The 26,944-nt window shown below is 37.5% G+C and overlaps 1 protein-coding gene across 1 annotated transcript; it reads left to right on the forward strand.

Moving 5' to 3' along the window:
• The first annotated feature begins 50 nt into the window (after positions 1-50).
• LOC135137601 (condensin complex subunit 1-like) lies at positions 51-20,020 on the forward strand. Its single transcript, XM_064067292.1, has 12 exons — positions 51-324; positions 5,978-6,819; positions 6,874-7,206; positions 15,354-15,682; positions 15,736-16,052; positions 16,105-16,204; positions 16,257-16,755; positions 16,803-17,093; positions 17,976-18,169; positions 18,221-18,661; positions 18,719-18,989; positions 19,554-20,020. Exons 1-12 carry the CDS (start codon positions 207-209, stop codon positions 19,938-19,940), a joined length of 4,122 nt encoding a protein of 1,373 aa, XP_063923362.1. The 5' UTR covers positions 51-206; the 3' UTR covers positions 19,941-20,020.
• The last annotated feature ends 6,924 nt before the right edge of the window (positions 20,021-26,944 follow it).

The raw sequence follows: 26,944 nt of genomic DNA on the forward strand, positions 1-26,944 counted from the left end.
CGCCGCAACAACAGACTGAGGTTTTGTAACTGTCAGATGCACGTATTGGTGTAGTGTTGTGCCAGTTTGAATGTTTTGGAGCATTTTTTAGAAATGTCTTGTGAATGTTAATAACGAAAGTGCAGTGTTATTAAAGATTTACTAGGACATCTTGTTGAAAAAATCAAGTGACAAGTATTTGAAGCTGAGTGTTGTTTCAAAAAATCATGGCAGAAATTGTGTTTACAATTCCAACAGATCGAGCAGAGCTGCTAAGTGAAGTTCACAGCAACTATACAGTGAAAAATGTTGTGATTCCTGCGGAAATAATCGACAAATTGGAAGGTATGTAGTATTTTGTCTTTATGCGAAATCTGTATGTTGGACAGGATTAAGGTTTTGTTTAACTAAACGAATATAAATATAAAATTTGGTTTTGTACGAAATTTGTAATGTTTTTAATTTCCAAAAAGCCAATATACTTCTTGTGTATGAAGGACAATGTAGTGTATGCACAAAATGTTAAAAATGTTGCCTACACAAATCCAAGTTCACAGTAGGTATAGAATTAGAATCCACAGTATAGAGATTAATCGGTAGGGGCAACTCGCTATTTTTAGTATAGTCTGTATGCTGATAGATTGACTGACAGAAAAGTTACTAGAAATTAAGTAGCGCGCGAAAATTTAAAATTTAATTTTTTTATTTAAAATTTTGCGCACTACTAAATTTTAATAAAGCAATGAATTTTGAAGAAACTTTACAGCATTCTAAATAAAGTATGTTTAATCTCTTATAATTCGAGATATCTTATTATTAAGGTCTTAATTTTTAATTTAAATTGCTATACAAGAACTTTGTTAATAGAACTTTATTTCTTCATATATCATTTTCAGCAGAATTAAAATCGCTATCACTCTCATCTGTCTCTACGTTTAAATTTATTATAATATTATTTACTTTTACAAACTTTTCTTTGTCCCAATAGATTTTAATAATATTTTCTGTATGTTTAACATAGCTTTTCCATTGTTCCGGTGTTACATTTTGTAGGGCTCGGTTCCAGGCATCAAGTGGGTTTTTAGATTTTAAAACGTCTTTGTCGTAGAAACGTTTTGTTTGACTCCATACCATCTCTATGGGATTAAATATACAATGGTATGGAGGCAAACGTAAAACATCATGACCAGCTGCAGTAATAATATTGTCTACTACATACACTGGATTTTTATAATGAACTTTACATAGCTTTAACAGTGTATCTTTTTTATGCAACTCTGAAAATGCGATACAGTTCTTTTGCAGCCACAACTGAAGATCAACTTTTTTCCACGCCGTTGTAGGTCGCTTTTCTTCAAGTCGACTATGGTAACTGGCGTTGTCTAATAAGACTATTATACTAGGTTCTTCCAGTTTTGGTAACAAATCGTTTTGCAGCCACTTTTCAAAATTTTCAGCGTTCATTTCGTGATGATAATCCAGTGTGTTGTTTTTACTTTTAAATATAAGAGAAGCATTTGCTACAAATCCTTCTTCGTTACCAGCATTGATTATAATATATCTACCTAAAATTGTTTTGAGGTAACTTCAGTATTAGACATAAATGCATTGATCCTGTATTAGCCTAAATTAAACTCAGTGTAGTAGATACTCTACCGCCGCCTCCAGAAGTTCTTTTGACAGAACATAGATCCTCATCCTGCCATGATCTCCTAACGGTTCCATTTGAAAATATCCAAGTTTCATCCAAATATATGAAAGGTTTTTTCTCTGCAGAATTAACATTCTCCATATATTTTGATAGAAATACTTTCCTCAGCGCTACAACATGTGGTTTTTCCATTAAAGCACGTCTGCTATCATCTTTTTTGTATGAAAATCCCAAATTCTTTAATAGAAGTGCTAAACTAGATCTTTTATATGTGTAGATAAATTTAGCTGATAATTCTGCTCCCAAGGTATCCAAATTTACATGAATTCCTAGAACAAATTTAATGTAATTAAAATTTATTGTATCTATTTGAATTGAATCTCTGGGAATCTATGGAATAGTTAAGTTCAAATTCTAGTTGGAAGAAAATTGCGTCAGAAAAGTTAAATTTGATGTAAGTCTTACTGTTTTGCACCATATCGTACAATACAAGACGAACTTCTCGTTTGATGTTTGGATCCAGGTCAGATGTTGCTTTTTTGGACGTTTTCGTTTTATTTTTCTTGCAGTTGCATCAGTAAAATTTTTATACTTTATTACTTGGTTCCTACTAATTCCGAGACATTTAGCTGTGATCTATAAACATTCAAATACCCATAAGAAACCATGCATACAACTGGACAATTTGTTGACCTCAGCTGGCGATCCCAAGCATAGATTTTTATTTTTGAAGAAAGCGTAAGCATTTGCAATCATCTTTTGCGCCACAGTATTGTCTATTACTGTTAAGTAATTTCGCTTCATTTGGTTTTCCTAAAAAATATACACATGAAGCCTTTTAAATAAGCCATCATACACTTACCTGGGCAATATTACTCATTATTAGATCGTTATTGTTTATGGAGTTTATATTTTTGTCTAGGTAGGTTTGTATTTACCCACAACACTAGTTCACAGATAACACAATTTTAACTTAACTTACAAATATCATAATAAACACATCACTATACGATTAATGTAACCCAATACAAAAATCTAAAGCACAACACAAATTCTAAAAACCCGAAAAAATGTAATTTTTAATTTAAACGATTGAAACCAACGCATGCGCGTCTAACCTCAATGACATTTGTCAAAAAATTCAAGGCTGCAATTCACCAAACTACAATTCGCGCGCTTAATTCTGGGGACTTTTGTGATCTATGGATATTTAAAATAGTTGAATCTATCACTGGAAATACTATAACCCGTTTCTTGGGTGGTCGTTTGTCTTGTGACCTTATGAGAGGGCGCAGCTCACGTCTGAAATACAGTGCCTTCTGAAATAGAGTTATCAGGTGGTTACCAGATAGCACATGGAGGCCTCCATGAGATAGTATTATCTAGTAACTCTAGTAACGTTTGTCTAGAATTATAAGAATTTTATGGACTCCCAGAGTTAATTCTTTTTACAGCCCTTTTCGAACTGCAGCTTTTGCAAGAAATTTGTACCTGCCTGCCAGACTGCCCGGCGCGGGGCGAACTTGGGTGCAGTAAACATCGGCTTTCCCTTGACAGGCTCTTTAGCTGTGCATTAAAATTGAGGACAGTAAAACGAATTAACTTTGGCAGTTCATAAAATTTTTATAATTCTAGACAATCTTTAGTAGGTAGTATAGTTTTGGAAATTTCATTCTACCCTATAAAATTTTATTGACGATAACGAGACGACAGTAGTACAATGGTAAGAAATATTTATGGCTCACACCAGTTCACTCGAATTTGTCTGAGAACATTTAGCAGGTAGTTGTACTTATAAAATAATGGTCATTTCCGTTCATGAGTAACGATGGTCCCTCTCTGGACCTAGATTATTCTGCTTTCTAACATCTGGGGATTACCGGCACGCTACAACTTAAGTTGTAAATATCTCTTGCTATTGTACTACTGTCCGTCTCGTTATTGCCAATAAAATTTTATAGGGTACAATGAAATTTCCAAAACTATAACATTGGAAATTTGGCAGCTTAGCCGCATTGACTTTGCCGGTTTTGCTTGCTTAGGAATGGTTTAAAGCTGATCTTTCAGTAGAACTACACAGTTTTGTTGATTTTGTTCTATTATTATTTTCAGTTAAATGTAATTTTCTTCATAAACATTCTAAAAAATATTCTTCATGTTTTGATAGGACCCATTGTATACATACTAACTATTGTTTATAGTTTTTTTTTCTTTAAGAATAACATGTATATTAGCGTTTCCTCTTCATATATAGTACCATCAGGACTAGCATCTAGGAAACCATACTTATGACCAAAAAAAAACCTAGTCCCGAATTTTTTATATAACTATACCAGGTGTCTGAAAAATGGCGGATTAACTCTCCGCTACGGTCTTAACAATCTACTGATGAATCTGGGAAAAATATTAAAAGAATTCCTTCTCACATTTTGGTGGATTTATAATGATTTTAAAACTGGTTCTTTTGCTACGTTTAACAACTAAAGAATACATTCACCATCACGATAACTAGTAAGAAAACTTTTAGTTAATATTTCTTTCGCCCATGACCATTTTTAATTAACATTTCAGTTAGAATGTACAAAGATACGGTTGTGTTGTTTTTGCAATAATTTGATCAAATTTCATATAACAACAATGTCACATCAAAAATTGTCAAAGTTTGCAAAACCCTACGTTTAAAATGTTCGCAGTTAATTTTATGTCTCCGGGTGTTTTACCTTATTTTCGGATAAATTTAAAGGAATCTGGTGTTTTGTTGCTGGATGAACTTGAAAAAATCTTTTGAGCTTTTAGTGTTTTGTGTTTTATGAATTTGAAAAAGTCTTGAGTGCCGCAGTGTTTTTTTTAATGGTGTATTATTTTGGAAGCCCATGGAGATTTTTTTTGTAAATTATCTAGAACAATTTTGAGGGACTTTGGTATTCTATTTTTGGAAAATTCTGATCTGATCTGTTTCTGAGTTAATTTCGGTTTTTTTTAACAGTCTTGAGGTTCTAGGTATTCCTGTTTGGAAAGAACTTGAAAGTACTTTGGAGCCTTTAGTGTATTTTCTTATAATAATTGAATTAAATTTCTTAAAGAATATGTCATTGCCAAAATCACTCTTATCTTAGTAGGAACTAGACCCAACCCACCCCCACCCCCTCTTTTTTCGTAGAAGGTATCTCATTGGCTAAAATCAGTTTTATCTTAGCAGGTACTAGCCCCGCCCACCCGCCCTCTCTTCTCTAAGGGGCCAATTCCAAGTTGGTGGCGCAAGTCACTGGTGCAGCGCAACTTTATAATGCTAATTTGGGTATCAAATGCTGGTTGCTAGGGGTGACGGAATAAACAAGCGCAATTTTTCGAGATAAATTGCGCCAACTTGCACTGCCTACTAGAGGTGCCGCAACTCCATGGTGCAAATTTCAATGGAAAGTTCGACAAAACTGCGCTTGTTTATTCCGTCACCCCTAGCAACCAGCATTTGATACCCAAGTTAGCATTATAAAGTTGCGCTGCACCAGTGACTTGCGCCACCAACTTGGAATTGGCCCCTTAGAGGGTATCTCATTTGCCAAAATCAGTCTTATCTTGGCAGCTGCTAACTCCACCCACCCACTCTTTTTCATTTTAATTTCAATGTATTTTTTTATTTTCTTGGAAATAAATCTCTGTTTTTATACGTATTTGTTACATTACTTGAATAATCATCACAAAACTACAAGTATCCTAAGATTGTGTGAATTGTGCGAATAATTAAAGTCTGTAATAAATCATCACGTTTATGTATTGTAGATTAAAGTTCAACTTCTCTCTCAAAGTAGTGTGTAGTAAATTGTGTATAGGAATCAGTTTTAAATTTTTAAATATAGCGCTTGTAATATTTTTTAAATTGGGCGGCGACGTCTAGAAATAGTTTAGGCAACGACCACCGGCGGCGGCTTAAAATTCGGGTCAGAAACATCAAAGGCGCTGACAGTAGTTGTCCCTTCTGAATGATCTCTATACTGTGTCAAGGTTAAGATCATAGGCGTCACCATTAGACGGTAAGAAGGGGCTTTCGAAATTCGGAAGTTTTTTGCTAGTATGTCCAATTATCCACATAAGAGACACAGTCTAAATAGTACGCTACCAGTAGCAGGCAGAATCGTATACCACAGACATAATTGTAAAATTTCAGAATGCCGTAAAGTATGTACAAAACAACAAATCTCCCGTTTCTATCTGTCTGCCTGTCGTCTGCGATCTGTCTGTCGTCTATGTCAATTTTTACTAGATAGATCATCTCCGAAACTTTTGAAAACAGCATGTAGATGGTAAAATTTACTAAAACTACTATTTACGTGCATTTTGTTCTTACAGAAGCCCATATGTGTTTACGCGAGGAAGGTCCTAATTTCATATTGGAAAACTTTGATACCTACTACTCCATTTTACACCATGCTGATAAACTAAGACCTGACGTACTTCACAAGGCGTACAATAACTTACAAAAAGCAACCGCAGATCTAAATAACACAATACTTTTTCTACTTGACGACAAAGACAACCTAACCGACGAAATTAAAGCAAAAATGGTTAACGTTTTGAAAATGCTGGTTTACATATACATACAATTTATAATATATTTAGAAGATCAAAAGAAAAAAAACCAAGACGATCTTGTGGGCAGAGATAAGAATAAAGATAATAAAAAGAGCAACAATTTTACCGTTGATAAATCAAAAGCACTTGCAGCGATTAGTAGTATAATCCAAAGAGAAATCAATTTGTTTTGGGATCCCCCGATAGTGGAACATGACTTCGTGGGTCTCATAGCAGAGCTGTGTTTCGTGCTATTACAAAATCCATCGATTAAACAAGAAAAAGCCGTAATAATGGAGATCTTCGGCGTGTTTGGTAATTTGGTGAAAATATACGAATACGGCAAAACATTTGTCACCCGCCTGATTCGCACGATTCGAATGTACGAACACGTTGTCCACTGTGTGGCGGAGGGGATTACGATGATAGTAAATCAGTTCAACTGCCAGAGTTTGATTCATCATTTCGTCAAAGAAGCCACGGAATGGCAAGTTGACGAAACATTCCAAGACGCTCTAGGCACTCGCTGTTGCTCGCTGTTCCTAACAGAGCTAGCTGTAGCAATTCCAGATCTCATACTTCCTGAAGTGATGTATCTCAACAAATATTTGGCTCATGAGGTAAGTTTACAAAATCAGAATCATAATTACATTATCTTACTTCGAATGTTTCAGTCTACGGCATTGCGTATTGCCGTTTTAAACGTCATGTATGAAATTGTTTTAAAAGTTTTAACTAAGCATGATCTTACGGAAGAACAGAAGGAACTGCGGGATGAATTTTTTGAAGTGATAATTGAACACGTTCGTGATGTTTCGGCTCCTGTCAGAGTCAAAGTTATTCAAAATCTGAGTAAATTACAAAAGGAGAACGCGATACCACTGACTTTTCAGAATGAGATTTTGAGTGAAATTATTAAACATTTGAAGGATAAAGCTGCCAATGTTAGAAAGAGTGCAATCAATTGCGTCACTACGTTTTTGGAACATAATCCCTATGGAGCCAATGTAAGTATTTGTTTTTATATCTGATATTAGACTATACCCTAAGTCTTAAGTCTTTTTTCTCTTGTGAGTCTATGTCCTTTCTTTCAAACTAACTTTTACTTGATGTTTATTCTATTTCAAAACGTAACTATTAAACATAGATTATCATGTTTTTAGTACGGAGTACTGGGTCGCTTCGTCCCAAATCCAAACATTTAAACATTCTCAGTGAAATCGGATTATACTTGATAAAATTTCAGTGTAATTATGTGATCTATTGCACATTGCTCGTACAGATTCTCGTTTCGTCAAACCCAACCAGGTATATCGGATGTAAACGACACCTGACGCAATTCTTTTTAAGTTTCATTATTGTTTTTGTAAATTTCATGTGCTTTTTTGTTAATACTGTACAGTTTTACAGTTTCTACAATTGAACAAAAAAAAAACATCTAAGCATAGCAAAGTTGTATTTTGATCTGTTGTGGTAACCCAAACATTCCGTCAAAATTAGACATGAAATGTAAACAGAATTTTAAAATTTGTCCTTGATTTATGGTCATCAGAAAAATAAAACCTTACGTTTCGTGTATTTTTTTTTTATGGCGAAATGCGCTCAAATGTAAAGTAGTGAACCTGAAGACTGGAAAAGTGCGCCTAAATTAAACACAAAATATGGAGGACACAATTCTTTATTTCTCCATTCTGGAGAAGGTAAAAATTGTGAAATAAGTTGGCGGGCCCACTTAGTTGCTAGCTGCAAACCCTTTACCATTTTTCAAAAATGAAAGCAAATGTTAAAATTCAAAACAAATACATATTTGAACATCACAAATGTAAACACACAAAGAAAAAATTGGTCTAAAGAGTTTAGACAGTACTTCCCTCGCTGTCGGAAACTTGACGACTGCATGCCTATTGTGTTTTTTTTCTCATTACATTTTTGTAGTGGGAATTTAAAAAAAAAATTGCGATGACGTCATCAACATTTTTGCAAGGACACGTATATCAGTTGGGATAGATGTAGTGTAATACTAAGAATAAAATTATTATATTCTCAAATTTTCGGGAAAATGAATTGGGTCGTTTTGAATATTGATTTGTAATAATCAATAAAATAACGAAACAATTTACTCACGTATACGTATCAGAGGCAACTGAAAATCGTGTATGTATAAACATTCTTAATTTAAGATGACAGGCGTAACAGCATACGTGAGAGTCAAACAGAGAAACTGTAAACAAAACGACCATCGGTTTTATTGCTTCGACTTCCGCTTATTATATAAAACATTTGGTTTTATTTTAATTCTTGACGGTAAAATTCACAATTGGTTGATTAAAAACATGTCTATTTCACATTCGCGGAACCAAGTGAGCGCATAAAACAAATGCAGGTCTGTAATGTTAAAGTCGATGTAAATAAGCGTGCTAACCTTATGTTTCAACCGAGTTTTTCCTTTAACAAATTTTGTGTCTACCAAATTGGGTTGGTTGGGGTGTAATACTAATAATAAGTGTTGCTTTTAATTTAATCAATAAAATAAATTGACTTCATTAATTTTTTTGAACCACCTCTTAAGAAAATCTAAAAAATATGAATGGAATGATAAATCACAAGTACAAACTCATCATATTTTTTGCATTTTAGATAGGATTTATTCAGCAAAATTTAAGGGTGACGTCATCAATTTTTTTAGGAGGGATGAACAAATACATTTTGAACAAAAGTTTACCATGCTTATAATAACTTTAAAATATTCCCAAGATTTGAAAGCATTCGGTTTTGTAATTCCTGATTAAATCGATAAAATAAAATAAATTCACGCCTTCATTAATTTTTTTGAGTCACCCTGCATATGCAAATCCAAAAATATGAATGGAATGATAAATCACAAGTACAGACTCATCATATTTTGTACATTTTGGATACGATTTATTCGGCAAACTTTTGAGCTGACGTCATCAGTTTTTTGTAGAAGATAACCAAATATATTTTGACTAAAAATTTATTATGCTCTTTATAACCTTAAAACATCTGCAAGATTTCAAAGCATTCGGTTTTGTAGTTCCTGATTAAACCAATAAATATATTTTATTGATTTAATCAGGAACTACAAAACCTAATGCTCTGAAATCTTGCAGATGTTTTAAGGTCATAAAGAGCATAATAAATGTTTAGTCAAAATATATTTGCTTATCCCCTCCAAAAACTTGATGACGTCAGCTCGAAAGTTTGCCGAATAAATCATATCTAAAATGTACAAAATATGATGAGCCTGTACTTGTCATTTATCACTCCATTCATATTTTTTGGATTTGCATATACAGAGTGACTCAAAAAAATTAATGAATGCGTAAATATATTTTATTGATTTAATCAGGAACTACAAAACGGAATGCTCTGACATCTTGCAGATGTTTTAAGGTTATAAAGAGCATAATAAATGTTTAGTCAAAATAGATTTGCTTATCCCCTCCAAAAACTTGATGACGTCAGCTCGAAAATTTGCCGAATAAATCATATCTAAAATGTACAAAATATGATCAGTCTGTACTTGTGATCTATCACTCCATTCATATTTTTTGGATTTGCATATACAGGGTGATTCAAGAAAATAAATGAAAGCGTAAATTTATTTTACTGATTTACTCAGGAACTACAAAACCGAATGCTTCGAAATCTTGAAGATATTTAAAAATTATCATAAGCATGGTAAATTTTTGATCAAAATGTATTTGGTCGTCCCCCCTAAAAAATTTATGACGTCACCACAAAATTTTGCTGAATAAATCCTATCTAAAATGTACAAAATATGGTGAGTCTCTTCTTGTGATTTATCATTCCATTCAAATTTTTTCGATTTGCATATACAGGGTGACTCAAAAAAATTAATGAATGCGTAAATTTATGAATCTACATGAGGTTAAATTATGCTGCACACCATCAACAATTTTAAACAACAAAATCTACATGTGGTTAATTCAAATTATTGTTCAAATCAAATTCAATTCACAGATTACCTTGTGGACCGAAGTCACGTATTATATAGATACAAACACAACACATGAAATACGATCAAAATCAAATAGTCCAGTCACTTTAGCATAAAAAAGGGATCAACCTCGGAATGAGAGATAATAAGCTGAATTTTCGTATATACCTTCATTTTGGCGTTCTAAAAGTTGTCTCAAAAGTCTCATAAAATCTCGTGTCTGCGTCGTAAGTTATTCAAGGTCAAAAGTCAAAAATAAGAGTTTTTCGCGATTATCTCGGTTTCTATTGCTCCAATGATGTTAATGTATATTATAATAATTGTAGAGCATACAATTTTGGACAAGTTTTATTTGAACATTTTTTGATGCGCTTAATCGTTTTTGAGATAGAGGGCGGTGAGAGCGCAGCTCTCATCCATACGTACTGTAATGTAAGGTACAAAAAAATCGTAAGAAATGTACAGCTGCTGAATAAAGATAAAATTAAAATATATTGACTCGTTTCACTTCCTTAAAATTTACTTTGAATAAATTAATATAACTTTAAGATATATAATACCATAACAAGTATAATATATTATCTAATATATCTACTAGAGTTGCATTTTTAAACATAAAGTACTTAATTATTTTTCTACTTAAAATTTACTTTCAATAAATTAAGATACACAATAAGTATTTCACCTAAAGAGTTTTTAATTACACAAAGTAGGTAAGTATTATTAAAGGAATATATTGAAAATATGTAAAATGTTATTAAATACAATGTATTAACTGATAAATAATAAATATTATTCAAAATTCAAGCTATTCACATATATTCACGGTTGATTTTGCACTACAATACGTAACAGTACGTATAGATGAGCGCTGCGCTCTCACCGCCCTCTATCTCAAAAACGATTGAGCGCATCAAAAAATGTTTCAAATAAAATTTGTTCCAAATTTTATGCTCTACGATTATGATAATAAATGTTAACATCATTGGGACAATAGAAACCGAGATAATCGCGAAAAACTGTTTTTTTTTTGACGTTTGAACTGGAATAACTTGCGACGCAGACACGAGATTTTATGAGGCTTTTGAGACAACTTTTAGAACGCCAAAATGAAGGTATATACGAAAATTCAGCTTATTATCTCTCATTCCGAGGTTGATCGCTAATTTGACTGGACTACAAAATAAAGTGGTTTCGGAGAACACTCGGCGTACTTCGAGACCAGATGTTCAAATTCAAGCCGTAAGAAATTATTAAATCTGTAAGAAAGTATTAAATCTGTAAAAAAAGAACTGTTACATCCGCAAGAAAAATATTAAAGCTCTCCCATTTTTCGAATTCACAAGGATAATAATAATTTAACTCATGATAATTTTCAAGGTCCTTTCTCTCAAAATGGATTAACGTTTAAGATTAGTTTAAATTTTATAAATAAACTCTTACAAATCTCGAGTGAAAAGTTTATGAAATGTGGATATTGTAATAACTTAAATAAAAACATACAGTAGTTTAAATAATCTTAATTAAAATAAGTTGATCCGGAATAAATGAGTTTCCGCCACGTGTTTTATAGGAACATTTACATAATTCCAGTTACATTGTATTAGAACCATGAACAGTTAAAATTGTAATACAAACTCTGAATTTACAAACAACAAAGGCAAGAATTTCACATGTTTATGGAATAGTCAAATTTTGCACATTTTAGACCAGAATATCAATAAATAGTTGGTTTTACGCTAGTTACACTCATTGGAGGAGTTTTGTGGCAAGGAATGCGATTCATTTGGTTTTAAACAATTGCTGTTTTATGAAATTACAAACAATAGTCTACATACCAAAATTTAACAAATGTTTCAACTATTACAGTCAAGTCTGTCAAAATTGCGCTCTTCCCGAACTTGTTCTACCTGTTTCACAATTTTTTTTTCTCAGTTCAAAATTTAAATTTCAAATTGAGGATACCACACTATTTATAAAAAAAATGCGTCAAAATTCATCTGAGTCATCTGGAAAGTCAACCAACATTTGATAAAAGCTTCATCTGCTGTAACAAAATCCAGATCGAATCCAGGTGTGTGCACCTAAAACTCACAAATACATTATGCCTCACCTAAACATCCCACCAAAATGAGACTGTCGTCTGTGTCAATTTTTATTGGACGGATAATCTACGAAATACTAAACTGACTGTTGTCAAATTTTGGTATGCAAGTATATTGGAAATATCATGTAGATGGTAAAATGTCAACCAAAATTTGTCTAATTATCCCCACGAACAAATTTGATGACGTCCCTTGAAATTTTTTTTAACAGGAACCATGCCAATTTTTAAAATAACTACTCTCGTACGTGTGGTTTACGAATTCGTCTTTATTTTTTATCCAAAACATCAACATTTTCGCAAAAACCCAAACTGTATAACAACCTTTTATAAATGACGATGAACACGATGATTTATTGGCGCAGTGGGTAAAGCTACCGACCTCGGAATTGGGATGAGAAAACTAACACCCCTTTGATTCCGCCTTATAGATAAGCATTCCTTTTTGCTTACACTCTTACCATTACTTCTATTTTTTTTTTTTTCGTATATAGAGGTTATCAAATAAAATGTCACTAAATTAAATTGTATAATTCTGAAAAACGTTCAGTTGAAATAAGTTTTGACCAATTTTTTTATAGCGGAATGCGTTCGGATGCCAACTATTGAACCACAAGTTTGGAAAAGTGACTTTAAGTCAAAATGCAAAATAAGGAGTGTTCATTTTATTAAACGGACACCTTTAAAGTAACGCCACTTTTCTAATTTTTAATCTAAATTATTCTAGTTTTTAGATATGAAAGCTTTAAGTTATATCTATTAAATGCCATTTTTGTTTTCAAAATAATGTTATTTCTTTTTAAAATGAAGCGAATGGCCATTGGGGCAAGAAAATTATTTTTGCAAAAGTGATGCTACGAAAAATTTCCGTTGGGGGGACTGCCTAAAATAATTAAATGTTCAAAATCAGCAGGGTTCCAAATAATCAAAAAGTTTCGGGAGTTTAATACTTTAGAAGATTTGCTCAAATCCAGACCGAGAAAAGGCCCGCTTAACAAAAATATTGAGGAAAACATCATTAAGCTGCTAAAATTAACGAAATGTATGTCTGTGCGGGAAATACCGAAGAAGTAAGGTGTTACCGTAGGTACTGTACAAAATATAAAGACTCGGAATAACATTAGAACGTATTAAAGCAAAAAATCCTAAAAAGAAGCGAAAAGCAGCGCATACAGTTTCAAAAAAAAAGCAGGAAGTTATAAACAATTTTGGTCAGGAACAAAAATCGTTGTCTTTTGATGGACAACGAAACGAAGGTTAAAATGGACTGCAATACATTACCCGGCTCCCAGTTTTATAATGCAGTCGTAGGAGAAGATGTCCTCGATGACATGAAAACAAAAAAAATTGAAAAGTTTGGGAAAAAAGCCTTAGTGTGGCAACCGATTTGTTCTTGTGGGCTAAAAAGTTTTAGTTTTTTTTTTACGATTGGAACAATTGGGGGCGATGATTACAGGAAAGAATGTATAAAAACGCGATTATCGCCTGTTTATTGCAAATATCATAACCCTCCATTGTTTTGGCCAGATTTGGCTTCGGTTCACTACGCTGGTGCCACTCAGGAGCTTCTTAATGCCAATAATGTACAGTTTTTAAAAAAGAAAGATAAACCACCCAACTGTCCTGAGCTTCGTCCACTTGAGCGATAATGGGCAAATATGAAAGCAGTGTTAAGAAAAGATGGCCGAACAACATCATGACTTGGAGAATTTAAAAAAAAAATCACAAACAAACCTGTGCAAACAGTGATTCGCGGTATTCGCGCAATAGTTAGAAAATTTTATAGTTTCTGAATATAACTGATCAGAGAATAAGAATAATTATTTCATTTAACATTGTTAAACATTTTTATAAGAAAGAAAATTAAATTAGCCCAAAGTACTTGAATTAGTAGCAATTTTTCAGTGTCCGCTTTATAAAATGAACATTCCTTATGAAGAGCGAATCGTTTATTCCTCCTTTCTGAGAGGGAAAACCCGTGGCTTTAAATAAGAACAAAACCAAAGACTATCTTTATAGATCACGGATATGGGATCCATATCTCTGATCAAGGACATCGAGGACTTCTCAGTTTTCGTCGTTACATGTCACGCGCTATAACGCAACATCCTTGATGTTATTAATCAAACTGACGAGAATTTTCAAAGTTCGTTCTGTCATAATGCTATAATTAAATGCGATAAATGTGTAACCGGTGTTTCTGTGCAGTGCGGAGGGCGTAGTTGGTCGGAGCCGACAGCACTTTTATATATCACTTCAGATTAGAAAATCGTTAGTAAATTGATCTTACACTAATTATGCTCATTGAGGAGGGACAGTGTTGCTGAATGCGATTTATTTCATTTTGTTGAAACAATTGCCCTAAGGTGAAATCATAAATAAAACTTTACTTACCAATTTTAACACGCGTCTACTATGTATATACCACTAAACAACAAGAAGTAGCCGGGTCAAATGCGCTCAAATTTTACCTGCACTCCCTAAACGCACCAAAACGTGCATATTTTTAATTTTAAATCGGGACACCACACCATGGAAACAGTTTTTTCACGTTTTACAGATATGTTGCTGATAATGAGGCGGGGCTATCGGGACTACTACTAAAAACCGAAGTTTACGCTCGAAGTTATATAAGACGAATTAGAATAATTTTTTCGATATGATAGTAACCCTATACTGTAATAAACAATTTGGGATAGTTGTCCGCCTCTTGAACGTAGTATATGATTAGAATTACGTTCAAGAGGCGGACAATTATCCCAAATTAAATATAAACTTGAACAGAATGGATCTCCAAAAATTATAATAAACAATATGAATATAATTGCGTATAAGCTTTTGGATATCCAATTTTTGCGTAGTGCCTTTTACACATGTGTCGAGAAAATTATTACATGTCCAGAAACTTAAAAAAAATAGTTGATAAATATCATACATTATCACCAATTTTTAACATTTAGCACAAGTAGTGAGTAATATGTATTAGAAAAATATGCTTCGTTGCAGTATTCAGTCTGCAGCACACCAATCTGATGTTAACGTTAACGTTAAATTGTGTCCATTTATAGCTTCAACTAAAACAAGCCGAATTGCAACTAGCAGAAAAAAAACAGCTGTTGGAGAAAATGGAATCCAGTTATAAAGAAGCACAGCTTGCCAAAATCGAACAACTTGAAAACAAATGGAAATCGAATATCGAAGAAGATTTAAAAGAAATCATTCAGAAACAGTTAGACAAAGGTGATGAAGAACAAGAAGAGACTGAGGTTCCTCAAGAACTTGATAATGACCAAACTGTTGAGCAAATTCGGATTTATTTGAACGAGAAAAAATACCTAGAAGCGTTTACATTGTGCAGAAACTTAAAAGATAGCACTGAAGAATTTAAAAATATGAGGTACTATTTTATATTTTCTAATTACATAATTTATCTGTGTTTTTGAATCCAAGGAAACTTGCTGAGGATCACGAAGTCACTGTATACATGACAATTTTACATTCCATCTTTATAAATAGCGTAAAAATTGTCGAAGAGCTTAGAACAGGAGCTGGAATGACAGCCGAAGACATTAAAAAAATCGAAGCTCTGGAAAACATAATTAAATATTTCGAAAATACAACGGTGTTTTTAAAAGTAATCGAAAATGCTGTCAAACCAATGAAGTCTTTGCTGTTTTCACAAAGTATGAGTGATACGAATGAAGCAATCCAGTTTTTCGTTACGGCGTATCAGTTTCAAATCGATAACGCGACTGAAGGTGTTTTAGGTGAGTATATCGTTATGATAATACATAATCGTATCCAAAATCCACATCGCAGAGATGCTGAAAATCATGAGATGCAGCGAACAGGAGCGTCAAACTGCTGTCGTCGAAGCTTTCAAAGCAATATATTTGACAACGGATACCAGGAGTATGGCGTAAGTAAATGCTTTAAACCATATTTTTCAGTACTTGACTCTTATTTTCCAGCGAACACACTTCAACCATCGTAAACCGTTTATTGTCACTCTTGAAAGACCTCAGTTACGAAAATTTGGACGATTTTCAAAGTATAGTAACAGAGTGGACATCAAAAGGCATCTTAGATAACAGCGTTATTGACAAATGCTGGCAGTACTACACCCAACGTGATCAGGTGTCGAATGATGACGCCCGGGCGGCTGCTGAAATACTACGAATGGCAGCGATAGGTAGATACACCATCATCACGAAAAACATCAACGTCGTTTCTAAAATCATATTTTCTGAACAACACAAAAATGACATGCTGTTCTTGGCTAGTTCCTGTCGATTATTGTCTGTAGCGGGATTAGAAAAAATTGATGTCCAAAGCGAAAATCCCCCCTTCAGAATCAAACACACGGATCCAATTTTTCAAAATTTGGCTGACATTTTAGTTGAAGGTTTCTTCCGGAAAGATTCTTTTTACTCTGAGGCAATGCAAGCTGGTCTTGACTTTATTTTTAGAGTAAGTATGTGACGAGTCAGTTAGGATTTTCTTACTGTTTTTTCCAGGTGTGTTCCAAGCCTATGGAAATCGCTGAGAAGATGATGCAACAAATTAATGAAAGGTTAAAGGACTTGCCCAGAGCGATGTTTTTAATTGTCAGACTGTGTGAGTTGTTGGGTTGTATGGCGGTCAAACTTTTGGGTTATTTGGATAACAGTGTATACAGAGAGTTGAAACGGCGGAACTATTTGAGAGAGGAGCGGAAAAAAGAAAATAAAAATAAGAAGAACGGCAGAAAGTCGAAAAAGGCGAGAAAAAGTATACTTGAAACGAGCGTTCTGAGTGAAAGTAGTGTGGTAAGCAGTAGTTTCTGCAATATTACTTTATATACATTCAGTTCACGCTGAGTTCGCTGCTTAGCTGCATAAATAATGCATTTTATTTGAGAGATTTCGTAATTAAACACATTTGAAAACATGTGTTTTACGACCAAAAATATATTATGAAGTTAATATTAATTTATGTCTTAATACAAAACGATTTTTCGTTTAGTTTTTCCCTTTCGCTAACTGAACATTAATATTTCGCCAACAGGAAACCACCAAAATTTCACATACTATACAGTATAGATAGTTCCAACCAAATCAATTACAACTATTTGTTTACAACGATACCTTTCCATTTATTTATTTAAAAAAAAATGAATTGTAAAATTTATTAATAGTAACAACATTTTTGCTTTTGTAAAGTTGTTGTCAGACGAAGTCAACTCTATTGAATTTATATTAATTTCCAACCTTGTGTTGGGGCTGCTGATGGGAACTTCATTATTTTTTTCTTTGAGACATTCTGTATAAATAATTAAAAAAAAAAAATAGAACTAAATGAAGAAAATATTGAGTTTTCAATGTTTTGAAATAGCGTTTTTGGAAGAGGTGAATAGGTAAAATCTGATCAGTGATTTACTACGTTTACAATAGCCTTAAAGTGTGCACAAAATTTCACACCTAGCGATGTTGTATTGTTTTAAAACTGATACGTGAGTTCTACATACTTTGCAAAACTTTTCTTGAATTTGGATTATATTTTCTAAAAGTAAATTTTTCTGTTATTTATCTTTCAAAGTTCAAAATCGATATAAAACTTTCTCTTCTTATGAAATCGTTTGCATAAAATACATTATTCATGTGCTATACAGTTGAAGAACGATTGAACCACAATACTTTAACATTTTTTAGAACGAGACCGTTTTAATGGGGGCAGAAGCAGAAGACACCGACGCTGAATTCATTTTAACCGTTTTAGAAAACGATGTCGTTTCGACAAAAGGTGTTCTGGGACAATACAGCCCACTTATTTTAGAGATATGTCAAAAACCAAATATTTTCACCGACTTGCTGGTGCAACAGGCTGCAGTGACAGCTATGATGAGGTTATTCTTATAATTCAATACAATGTTCATATTATCACTGTAATATTGTAGGTACATGTTAGTGTCAAGCAAGTTCTCTCGTGAAAACATCAGACTGTTGTTCACGATACTGGAAAAAACCGCCTATCCTGAAATTAAGTGCACAATTTTGGTCCATTGTTCCGATTTGTTGACGAGGTTTCCAAATATTGTGGAACCCTGGAGTGACCACATTTACAAGATGCTGAAGGATGCGCTGGTCGAAGTCCGCAAAACGGCGTTCTTCTCTTTGGCGAATTTGATTTTAAGGTCTATGATCCGGGCGCATAGCCATATCTCTGAAATGGCAGCTTGCTTAATAGATCAGAACCAAGAGGTGAGCGAAATGGCGAAGAACTTTTTTGAGCGAATGGCACAGAAAGAAAATAATCTTGTGAACGTCATCCCGGATATTTTTACTCACTTGGTTCGAGTAGACGAAGTAACGGAAGAAGAACTCAGATACATTTTGAAGTAAGGCTACCAACAATATTCATTGGAAGGTTTCTTGGCATAAATTTACTCTTGTAGGTTTTTGTTTGATCTGGTTGATACCTCCAAAAGATTGGAAAATTTAGTGGATAGATTTTGTTGTAAATACACCCCAGACGAAAATATGCGGCTTAACAGAAATATCACTTACAGCTTGTCATTGATAAATTACAACGATAAAGCTTTGAGAAAATTACGCGAAAAATTTCCGATGTACCAACACCATTTACACGATGCTGAAATATATTCTACTTTTAAGCAGATTCTGACAGAATGCAGCAAAACAAAAGTCGGCAAAACCGATTTGAAGGTAAGAGTTGATTAATTTTGATAAAACCGCATACACATATAGCTTTGGAAATAAAAATATACCTTACAAAATTTTATTGGCGGTAGTGAGATGGACGACAAAAGAAATAATGTCTATCAAACATTTTTTGTTGCCATTATGGCGGTCCTGTATAGGTACTTGTTTTCAGGCTACAATTTTTTTTTTACTGTTTCGACATTGGTACCAAGGGTACGTCAAAGAAATTATTATTCTCATATTATCCTATCTACATGTCTACTTTTTGTGGAAGGGTGGTCCTTGCCGTTTCTTTCGTAGTTAAACGTTTTCTCTGTACTTCGAGCTTGCGTCCGTCAGTGATTCTTCAATGCCAACATTGTGTTTACCGAGATATCTCGTGTACTGTACTTCCTGGCGTCGTTTTCTTCCATTATCTTGATCTTTAGTATTCCGGCCCAGAGGAATCATCTCGAGACTTGATAGTACGCCTAAAATCTTCATAACTCGGTGGCAAACTAATTAACAGCATGATTGCGAACAGATCAGGATTAATGTGAAGTAACAGAAATTGTTTTTACATTCTAGCCTATTGTTGCTGAAATCGAAACTTGTATAGCATCAGTTTTTGAAGTAAACGAAGATGGACAACCAAGTAGACCTCCACCAGTTTTAAAGTCTGCGAAGAAAGGGAAAGGTAGACCAAAAAAGAAAAGTGCAAAGAAGCAAGAAAGCGATAGCGACGAAGATTCCGACGAAGGTAAAGCCAAAGGCAGAGGCAGAAAAAGAGGTGGAAAAAAACAGGTAACTGATAGTGAAGATGAAGATTCAGATGAGGGAAAAGCCAAAGGCAGACATAGAAAGAAAAATGCAAAAAAGCAAATAAGTGATAGTGAAGATAATGATTCTGATGAAGGTACATCCTCAAAAACCAAGAAACGGACGCACTCTGCGAGAAGGGGTAGTAAAAGTTAAGGTTTTTTGAAAATGTATTTTATAACTTTGTACTTTAAAATGCCAAAAAAAAAAAAATACAAGTTTCTGCGTTGTAATTACTCAAATGTGATGATCAGTGTTAGGATAGAAATCCTCCAGCATAAATTTGTAACTAAGCGTAAGATAATTGGAGAACACCATGACGAGTTACCAAACGATGCGCGGCAATTGTCAAATAAAACCTGGACAGTAAGTGCAGGAAGTATTGTAATAGGATCCATCGGGCGATTGACTACGTTCATGTTGTTTCAACGTCCTTGCGACTCCGAGAGTACGAAAAAACGGTATGATTAATTATCCTTGCCAACAATTTGATGACATTCCTTCATCATTTTGAGTAGTCAAACTTTTCTAATGGTTATAAAAATGTCATATACTTACTCCTATACTTGTGGTTTACGAATGCGCCTTGTTTTGTATTACAATACTTTACATTGTTTCTGTAGCCGATAAATCGCTTCTCCAGTAGACATTCAAATTTTTCAAATGTTTGACTAGGATACTAGCAACTAAATGGCGGTAACCTCTTGTTTCGTGATTCCTCAATGTTTGAAAAAAACATTTTTGGACGACTTTCGATGAAGAGCCATATCTTCCGAACTATAGATACATCAAATGTTCTGAGTACACAACAATTTACTACAATAATAGGAAAACTAAAAGTACAATCAAAGCTAGTGCCGCATAAAATTTGATTTTTTTGTTCCCATGTGTTATTAATATATTCGGAAATGTGTGAATTTTTGACCCATGTTGTTAACACGTGGTGTAAATTTGTTGATTGTAAATTCAGTGTTCATGTTAAGAGTTTTCACTCTTCCTAGCTCTAACACAGTTTAACAGTCATGCAATTATTCAGATAAACCACGTTCTAGGAAAGTCACTTAAGTGTTACGTTGTAAGACACTTTTTAATTTCATACTCGAGATTACTAATAGTTCTTAACATTATTTCATGCAAACTCTCGAAATTATACATTTTACTTTTCTTGTATGACAGCGAAGAAATAAGCAACTGTATACAAGCAAGATATGTAATATTTTAAATTATGAATTGTCTAAGGGGGTGGATAGTTTTTCCTAATTTAAATACTCCTATTATTTAACTTTAATAGATTCGGATTTGGAAATTCTGAAATAGTAATTTACAGTATTTACAATTTGATTTTAAACACTGAATTGCTTTGAAAATTGTCAGTGAAGTAAATGTCATCGTGAATTCGAAGAGCGAAGGGGGATTTTATGCTGATCGATAACATTTATGTTTTCTATGACTTGAATTTTGGAACGTTTATTCTCGGACACTCCTCTCACACCAAAGTGTGTACCGAACGACATTCTTGTGATTTCGACGGTATTTAACATGTGTTTTTTTATGTATGGGATTAATTTTTCGTCACTGAATCGGTTGACGAAAGCGGAGCACGGCCCAAATCCAGAGTGACAATTTTCCTTTCATTCGTATGACTGTTTATTCGCAATACCGGATCTACCAACATGAGATATTTGAAGGGTGTCCTGCTGAGAGAGGAAACTCTGTTAGGGACAGCCAGTGTCATTTGTCACGCGGGGGATGGAGTTGCAGAATGAAACTTGACGCAGGCGCCAGCGGATGCTTGTGGGGGCACCGTGGCATGGTTGTACGTAGCGATGTTAATGTGAAGAGACAATCAATAGCAGGGCCTAGAACCGTGAATGCTACTCGTTCAACCCGCTACCATAATGTAGGCATTGCCATCCATTCACTTTAGTTAAGAAACTATGTTTACGTAATCGAAATTTGTAACCTTGCATTTGAAAAGAACGAGGACATTTTTAGAGATGAGAAAATACAACTTTTGAAATAAAAATTATTCCCGCCATAAGTTGGTGTCGTTAATTCAGAATCACTTTTCCACCTTTGCGATTCACCACTTGTATTAGAACGCATCCCTTCATTTCAAAACACAATCTAACGTTCCATTTTGTTGACGATCACAGTTAAAATACACATGGGAATAACGATGGTGTAGTGTCCCGGTTGTAATAACCCAAACATTCCGCCAAAATTGAGACATGCGCACAAAATTTGAAAACCCGCGAAAAATTCGAAAAGTGGCCATGAACTGCGACCGTCAACAAAATGGGGACCCTACGTTGTGTTTTGAATGGCAGAATGCGTTTGGATGCAAGTGGTGAACCGCAAAGGTGGAAGAGTGACCTTGAAATTAATAACACAAATATGGCGGTAATAATTTTATTAAGTTCTTTTCCTTTTGTTGTTTTTTTTTTGTCAATATTTCCGTTACAAATATCTCGTTCCTTCAAGTGTAAAAATTACAAATTTCGGTCACATAAACACAGCTTGTTCTTAAATGTACACGATGTTCTAGTTTGCAAATTCATGCCCAAATTATTATGTTGGCAGATTTTGATTTTTAAACGATTTAACTGTCATCGAACTGTTTCTTTGCACTACCACAGCTACGTACAACCAAGCCGCGATGCCCCCACAAACGCCACGCTATCTCCATGCTGTGTTCGCAGGCGCCTTAGGCAGCTGCTTCAAGTATTATCCCGTAACTTTACTCCATCCACCGCGGGACACACGACACTGGCTCCGCATATCTCGCGATTAACGCAGACAACGAACCCTTTATCCCGTTCGTTTTGGCTACGACGTAGTCAATGTGCGGGATAAAAGTCAGGCTTTTGTCAATGATGACACCTAGGTATTTTGCTTGGCTCCGCCAAGGAATGACCCGGTTGAACATCGTGACATTTCCTGCTGGCCCAATACGTCTTTTCGAGATAAGAAGCGCCGTGCTCTTTTCTGGATTGACTGTAATGAGCCAACGTTTGCACCACTCCTCCAGCGCTTCGACGGCCCCCTGTAAGTAGAAGGTTACGAGATGCGCCGATTTGGAGCGTGCAAGGATAGCCGTGTCGTCTGCGTAGATGGCGAGGCTAGTTCGAGGGGTTTGGGTATGTCTGCGGTAAAAACCGCGTACAGGAGCGGGGAGAGCGCCGAGCCCTGGAGGACTCCGACGCTAATTGGATGTTCCGCAGATAAAGTGCTACCAATGCGTGCTTTAAACGTGCGGTCATCCAAAAAGGATTGAATGAGCTGCACCATCACCAGCGGCACGCCTGCCTGCCAGATGAAGCTTGTAAACAAGTCCATCATGCCAGACGGTATCGAAGGCTTTGGCAACGTCGAGAAAGACCGCGCCAGTCAATTGTCTCCATTCATTTGATATTGCGGCGAATTCTACTACTCGGAGGAGTTGATCGGAGGTGGAGTGTTGTGGGCGAAAGCCGAACTGTTCATCGGGATGACGCCTATATCGTTGACGATGTCAGCTAGTCGTTTCCGAATCACTCGCTCAGCGATTTTCCCCACGGATGAGAGGAGGCTGATGGGGCGGTGGTTTTCCGGAAAAATGTGATTTTTACCGGGTTTCGGGATGAAGATGACGTGGGCTTCTTTCCACCTAGCTGAAAAGAATCGGAATTTGAACATTGCATTAATGATACCTGCTAGTGCGACGATGGCTTCGTCGGAGAGGTTCTTCAACGCTTTGTTCGGGATGCCATCTGGGCCTGGGGCTTTCCTAGGCTTGAGGAGTCGGATGATTTCTCGGATTTCTTCGGGATGGGTTTCACGGATCAGCTCGTCTTCGTCGGGTTCTGTCCATCGAATTTCTTCGACGGTTTCTTTGACGAGGTCCAGATGCTCGTCGTCTGCATCAGGGTCGATGTTCGTCTGGCATTGGTTCTCCAGACTGTGAGCGAAGGCGGCGGCTTTGTCCTCATCTGTGAAGACGATGCCGTTGTTCGCGCTGTAGATCGGTGGAAGTGGTCTCTTGTCGCTTCTCAGTGCTTTGACCATTTTCCAGATCGATCCATCCACGGTGTTAAGGGACTCGAGTCTCTGTTCCCACTGCTCGTTCCTAATATTGACCAGTGCTTGCCGGACTTCCCATTGGAGGTGGTTCGCTGCAGTCCGGTCGGCTTGTTCTCCGGTTCGTCATGCAGTTCGTCTGGCTCTGTTCTTTTCCCTGATGAGGTTCGCGATACGCTGTGGTATCGCGGGCCGCTTGAATGCCCGCACAGGGTGTCGAACTGAGGTCGCGTCGATGGAGGCCCGGGTACGATTCTCGTAGTCCAGGGTTGCTCTTTCGACTTGCTCGCTGTCTTGGAAATTCGTTACGAATTCACCAAAGTTGCCCTTGATATGTTCGGTGAATTTCGTCCAGTCTATCGTCGTGATTATGTTGGCCGCGGGATCGTTGGGTTCGTCCCCGATGCGCATAATCACCGGGAGGTGGTCGGAGTGGAGCTCGTCGACGATGGTGACGTCCACTTCGCGTCGGAGATTCTTGACGAGAGCAACGTCCAGGACATCACCTGGTGCATCTGGTCGGGCTCGGTGGTAGAACGTCGGTTCCTCGGTGGAGATGACGTCTACTTCCGCGGTGTTTTGGAGGAAGGTTAGGAGTCGCCTTCTGTTCGCGTTGTTCTGGCGGCTGTCAGTCGGAGTGCTTGGCGTTGAAGTCGCCAGCTGCGATGGTGGCCCCGTCGCCTGCGACGAAGTCAGCGATGTCTTCAACCTGGAGCGTGTTGGAGTTGTTGTAACAAGCAATTAGGCGCAGAGGCTCTCTCGCAGTCACAACGGTTACCGCCGTCGCTTCCAGTTGTCGGAGATCGGGGACGTAAGAAGAAGTTTAATCGCTTTCCTTACGTAGATGGCCGTTCCTCTCCCGTTTCCGTCCCGGCGCGGCGTTCCGTTCGGTGCAAGGTGTAACCCGGCATCTGGGGATCTCGGGAATTCCACAGGAGGTTCGTCTCGTTGACGAGGATGGCATCGAGCTGGTGGTCTTCCATGAACTTTTCGAGTTCAAAACGCCCGCTCCGAAGTGAATTGGTATTCCAGAAGGCGATCTGCAAAGATTTAACAATTAGTGGTGTACTACCCATCTAATTTTTAAAAAGGGGGGGAAGGAACGCCGCCATTTTCTCCGCCATGGATTGAGAGTCCTTGGCGGCGGCGATAGCTGTCATGAGCTGGGTCTTCTGCAGCTGGAGGTCGGCCTGTTTCTTGGGGACGGGAGCGGCTTTGGGTTTGGGGGTAGCCTTGGAGGCGGCGGTCTTGGGGGCGGTCGTCTTGGACGATGCGGAGGGCTTCTTGGAAGCCTTCCGTGGCTGCGGCTTGGGGAACTTGGGGCACCCCTTGTAGCTGGCCGGGTGTGGCCCGCCACAATTAGCGCATTTGGCGGGCTGCTTCCGCTGCTTGTCGCAGTCGCTGGTCTGGTGACCACCGCCGCATTTAACGCAGCGGTGCTCTGCCCTGCAATGACGCTGGGAGTGGTGAAATCGCTGGCAGCGGTGACATTGGGCAGCGTCCTTCGGGTTGTGGGGTTTCTCCACCTTGACGGAGAAGCCGTAGAGGATATTCACCTCGAAGATGTCTGCCTTCTTGCACATGGGCAACTCGGCGATTGACCTGGATGGGATGGAATCCTAAGGACTCCAGTGCTGCCAGCACCTCTTGGCTGGCAAGGCCTATGGCGATGCCACGGATGACAACGCGGAGGGTTTTTTCCTCCGGGTGCTTAAAGGTGTGATACGGCACCTTCAGACTGTCCAGAAGTCTTACAAGCCTTCTGAAGTCGCTCACCTCGACCGGCTGAATCCGCACTTCTTCCGGGGTGGTCTTTGCCTTCGAGTACCGGATGAAATTTTCCGTCATCCGGCGCGAAACTTCTGACAATCTGTGGCCGTCCCGCAGGATTATGGGTGGAATCCTGCTTTTCGGGGTGGTTGGGGGACGTGGTGTCTTCATGGGGATCTCCGTCTCCATGGTCTCCTCCACGGTCTGGGTCTGGGGCTCGGGCCGGGGCTCGGCGGAGGTCTCTTCGACGACGGGGGTGCTCTCGGCAGTGGTGGCGGGCTTGGCCATGGCGGTGTCCCAGCGTAGGCCTGCCTGGGGCTTGGCAGCAGGGGGGGCTGTCTGGGGCTTGACGTTTTTCTGCTGGTTCTTGCCAGCAGCAGAGGGGGCTGGCTTCTCCGTGGCCGGGGGCTTGGCTTGTGGCTTGGGCACCACGGTCGGGGGCGGAGACGCTATCTTCGGGTTTTTAGCCGAAGTGGATGGCGTGGGGGCTTGTTCCTCGCCGCTGAGGGCATGAAACATCTTGCCAGTCGTGAAGACTGGCTCGAGGGTGGGGTGGCTGACCTTTTGACGTCAGCTCTGGCGAGGGGGACGGCCTGGAACGGGGGTTCCTCGAACGGGGATTTTAGGGGGGCTTCGGCGGACGTGACATCCATGGATTCGTCCGAGTCGGAGCTGTCATCGTCTTCTTCGGTGGAGGTCTCGGCCGGGGAATAGATCTCCTCTATCCTCTTCTCGATCCTGGAGATTTTCTTGGAGTTCCTATTCACGGCTGTTCCCAGCCTGGACAGGGCCGCCAAGATCTTCTGCAGCATCTCGGCGTCGAGGCTCAGGGCTCTGCCTGCGCCATGGTGGCACTGACAGAGCCTGGTGACAGGGTTATTTCGATGGTTTTCGAAAACGTTGCGAAACGTTGCGGAAATTCTGCGATAGAGCGCTGAAAAGCACACTAACGCAGCGGGCTCGGTGAACTTCACTAGAGCGTTGAATCACGGCACAGTGGCGAATTCACAAAAGCATGCAAACATGCAAACACAAACTCACCATTGGAACACACGATCTTCCTCTCCGACTGACAGTGGTGTACTCTGACCTTTAACGGATTTTTTGGTCTGTTATAAGTGAAGACCTCTCCAAAGGAGTTGTTTTCGCAAAGTTATTTACTAGTTACCAGTCTGTTTAGGATGTCGTAATAGTATATTATTAGCCAAGGTTGCAAAGCCAAGCATTCTAGACCGAGCGCAAATTAGAACCCGAGACGCACAGCGTCGAGGGCTCTGAAGCGCGAGGTCTAGAAGTGGCTTTGCAACCGTGGTTAATATACTATTTTTTTC

This window comes from Zophobas morio, unplaced genomic scaffold (genome assembly GCF_036711695.1).
Source record: "Zophobas morio isolate AGI-343-1 ecotype UQ-CSIRO unplaced genomic scaffold, CSIRO_AGI_Zmor_V1 ptg000029l, whole genome shotgun sequence".
In the NCBI taxonomy this organism is placed as follows: domain Eukaryota; kingdom Metazoa; phylum Arthropoda; class Insecta; order Coleoptera; family Tenebrionidae; genus Zophobas; species Zophobas morio.